Source organism: Plectropomus leopardus, unplaced genomic scaffold (assembly GCF_008729295.1).
Source record: "Plectropomus leopardus isolate mb unplaced genomic scaffold, YSFRI_Pleo_2.0 unplaced_scaffold28492, whole genome shotgun sequence".
NCBI classification, from domain to species: domain Eukaryota; kingdom Metazoa; phylum Chordata; class Actinopteri; order Perciformes; family Serranidae; genus Plectropomus; species Plectropomus leopardus.
The window spans coordinates 1-4121 of record NW_024631037.1 but is presented as its reverse complement, the minus strand read 5'-3'; the positions used below and the strand labels follow the sequence as shown (position 1 = coordinate 4121).

Here is a 4121-nt window from a genome sequence, read left to right as displayed (position 1 = left end):
TGAAAGCTTTTGCAAAATGTCTTCTTTCATGAAAGTGACATCTTGCCTAAACTCCTGCCAAGCTGCAGACCACTGTTCAGTTTTTAAGCGACCCTGAGCGGCGTCTCTTGACACTTTTTAAGACCCAAACATGGGTGTTTTTTTGGGACCTGGCACTGTGTTTCCTGCTGTTTTTTAGCCCTCAAACATGGGCGTTTTTTAGGGACTGGTCACACTGGGAAAACTGGCATAAAAAATGGTTGTCCCGGGACGCCGCCTGTTCTTTCCTGCCAACACTGTGCAACCAAAAACAGCTTTTTTAAGCCAAAAAATAATCTTTACCTACCCAAAACAAAGTTGTTTTTTTGCCTAAACATAACCAGGTGTAAGCTGAAACATAAAGAAAGGTGACTGAGTTGGTTATAACACTAATCTTCAAAATGGGTGGCATCGACAAGTTTGCGTGAAGATCAAAGAAAATGCTGAAAAAATTGACTTATTGTAATATTGATTACAAAATATAACTTCTGTGGTATTTTCTGATCTTATGTCCCTAACTTCCTGCCATTCGAAACATCATTCATGGTAAAGTAATAGTATTATCGAGGGTTTCTTTGAGACATCTTTCAAAAGGGGGACTTGGTCATAAATCTATGCTTTTTTGGGAGACCTGACACGGTGAAGTTTGGGTACTCGGATGTTATGATATTGTTTGACTGACTGGGAATCCGAAGCAGAAACAACAAAGCTACGAGCACAAAAGAAAATCAAGTTCCTCACATCAGCATTTGAACTTTTTTTTAAAAATTCTTTCTTTTCTTTGCAGCTCCGGTCCGTCAAATCCAAGTTCAGCAGGTAGAAAACAGGATCACCTGCAGCTCAGAGGGGGTCTACCCTGAACCTGAACTCACCTGGTCCACAAACCCTCCATCCAACCAGACCCTCCAGAACAAAACCAGAGTCCAGCAGACTGCAGAGCAGCTCTACAACATCAGCAGCTCTCTGATAGTTTCAGAGACTGATCTGGACTACAGCTGCACCGTCAGCACTCACAGAAACCAGAAGACAGCCACTTCCTTTAAACAAAGTGAGTGTTTCCAAAAACCGAATCTAGCTCCAGATTCTGATTAGAAAAAAAACATTTCTTATCAGGTGTCTTCATTTTTGTGCTTTTTCGTTTCAGCTTCTATCAGTAGTTCAGACGCAGAAACAACAATCCCCTGCACGTCCTCAAAGGTTTCCCCAACAGACCTCATCTGGAGGTTCAACCACAGTCAGGTCGTCCTGCACCGGAGCGGGGCCGACGACCGCTACACGGCGTCAGAGGAGTGGAGGCAGCAGGTGAAGAGCGTGTCTGAATCAGGAGACCTCACACTAAAGGACTTAACGGACAAACACGAGGGGATTTACAGCTGCGAGCGCAGCGATGACGAGGAGACATACGTGACCAACACCTTTCTGAGGCTAGAGACCAGACCAGGTCCAGGTAGGTAGAAACTTTCAGTCCGTCTCATAAAGAGCTGTTATCACCTGTGATAACCGAGTGTAATTATGTGCATTAACCCTTTGAAACCTGAGCAAACTCGCTTGAGTTTTTTTCTCGAGAATGTGTGAAGAAGGCAAAAAAATTATCAAGAAATCAGGAACAAGTTGCAAGAAAAATACCTAAAACTGAGGGGTAAAAGAAGGATATGACCTTAAGAAAGTGCTAAAAACAAAATATTTTTTCTGCAACATAATTTTAGATTTAAAAAATATATAAATATAGTTTTCTGTACATTTATCTGTTTTTGGTAATATCGAATAATCTTCCCACAGCTAATTCTCCAGAAGCAATAGGTTTTTAAGATTTCTGGCCCCCAGTTTTACAGTTTTATTGCAGTTTTACTGACTCTATCCAGGCTGACTGTCATTTGCTAAACTGTCATTAAGAACAGTAATTGAAAAACTGTCCTGAAATGTATCTAAATGTAGACACTAAACACTAAATAATTTAATTATTTCATTATAGCATCAAACATTATTTTTACTTGAATTTAAAATACACAGCAATCCACTTACAGCTTCATGCTACAGTTGTTGTCTTTGCACTTGTGGAAGTTTGTTTGTTAGAAAAATAAATTAACTGAATCTTTTTCTGTTTCAGGCTCCCCTAATGTTGCAGGCACCGTAGTTGGAGTGATAGTTGCATTAATTTCTCTTGTAATAGTCTGCGTGACACTCTACAAATGCAAGCACAAAAAGTCAAAAAAGGTAAAAAAAAATAATAGTTCACTCCATTTATTAATCTATTGTGTGTGTGCGTGTGTGTGCGCGTGTGTGTGTGTGTATGTGTGTGTGGTTTGTACTAACAATAATGTCTTTTGGACAGACAGAAACAAGAGACAGAACAGACCCATCAGAAGGTGAAAGTTTAAAGTAAGTATTGAAATAACAGCACTGCAGCACTGAAGGACAATAATGTTGTGATTTTACTTGCAGGCACATCGAATGTGGTCAAGAGTAGTTTACATTTGCACGCATCATTGCGAACGGCCCAACCAAAAAAATCTTTAGGTTGCGTATTTAAAAAATCCACATTTGTGCGAAAAATTTGTGAGAACGATCCTCGTGTACGCAGATCCGCAAAAACAACCGAAAAGGTGTTCTTCTGCAGAGTAAGTGTCAACGGCCCCTCAGTCTTTTTTTGCTGTACTACACAGTGTGGTAGTATCTGTATTGTAATGCACAGAAGGTGACAGTGACCTTGACCTTTGACCTCTAAACTATAATCAGTTCATCCTTGAGTCAAAGTGGATGTCTTTTTATTTTTAAGATTATTTTGGGGGCTTTTTACCCTCATTAGGTTTGACTTTATCGCGTTCACAAGAATGGGACGGACAGACGGACGAACAACCCAAACACATAATTTTTTACTTAAATACTGCGAGAAAAATCACTGAGCGATAACCTCTCCGCTCATATGACCCTCTGCGCTGTTTTTAAATACATTTCCACATCGTTACATTTATTCTCCTGTTTAAGTTTATCATCTCCTTGTAACTGCACTGTTACGCACACAGACGCATTAACGTCCTCATGTTTGCGGTGATAGTTTATTGTCCTCTGCTGAAGTTGTTTGTAATGAAGCAGAATAAATTCGGAGATTGTTCTTGATGTGTTTTAGGACTAAATCGGTTCTTTTTGTTTTTAGCAAACACCAAAATGATGAAGAAAATAAATTGTGAAGAAATGAAAAACTGAGATGAAAAACACGTCATGTGACCTGCAGCTCTGACTGTGACGACACGAACGAACCTGAGAAGTTAAATAAGCTTAAACGGAGCTGGAGGTGAACGGACCTCTCCACGCGGAAATGAAGGATGAAACGACGCTCAGGTGCACTGATATTTTAGGGAAGGATTTCCATTGCTTCACTGGAAACTCAAGGTGGCAACGCCAAAAAAACAAAAAACAAGCTGGTGGCTGAAATAATCTGAAGTTTGAGCGGGAACGTCGGAGAAGTTTTTATCCAAACTGATAAATGAAGGACGAGGACACTTTGACTCTGTCCTGTTGCTGAGCTACGGTACGATTATTTTATTTATTTATTTTGTGGGAGACTTTTGACTGTGAAGTTCGGCCTGCTGTTCCTCCTCCTCCTCCGTCTTTGTGCTCCACAGGAGGAAAAAAAATGGTAAAGAAGTCATTTTTTTAAAAAGCACACACCAAAAAAGGAGGAAAAAGTGACTACTGTGGTTTGTCCATAAAAACAGAAGTTGTATAAATAAACTTCGAGTCACCGTTAGCTGGATTTTTACAGCTGAATCATCCGTGTCATTTGGACATCTCGTATAAATAGACAATCAATGATAATTATGTATATATATATATAAAAGGTTAAATCTGACAAAAATCAACACTACGTCATTTGAAGTCGTGTCCACTTGCTCTAACACGACTCAGTCTTTAGTTGTAAAAGTCCAGTGTGTAAAATTTTGGGAGATTTAGTGGCATCTAGTGGTGAGAGTCTGTTTTTGATTTGTCCGTTCTGGGCTACTGTAGAAAGACGGCGGCGCAAACATGGCGATCACCATGAGCTTAATTTATAGAGCACTTCTCATACAATGAAGGCAGCTCGAAGTGCTTCACAAAAAAAAAAA

At 39.8% G+C, this 4121-nt stretch overlaps 1 protein-coding gene across 1 annotated transcript; it reads left to right on the top strand.

The window, feature by feature from the left end:
- Positions 1–792: 792 nt before the first annotated feature.
- On the top strand, positions 793–4115 carry LOC121938109 (the record flags this gene model as incomplete). The annotated part of the gene is made up of 5 exons (XM_042481390.1): positions 793–1066; positions 1163–1465; positions 2126–2232; positions 2351–2397; positions 3173–4115. Coding segments are annotated over 5 exons (765 nt in total), but the record flags the coding sequence as incomplete, so codon positions are not given.
- Between the last annotated feature and the right edge of the window lie 6 nt (positions 4116–4121).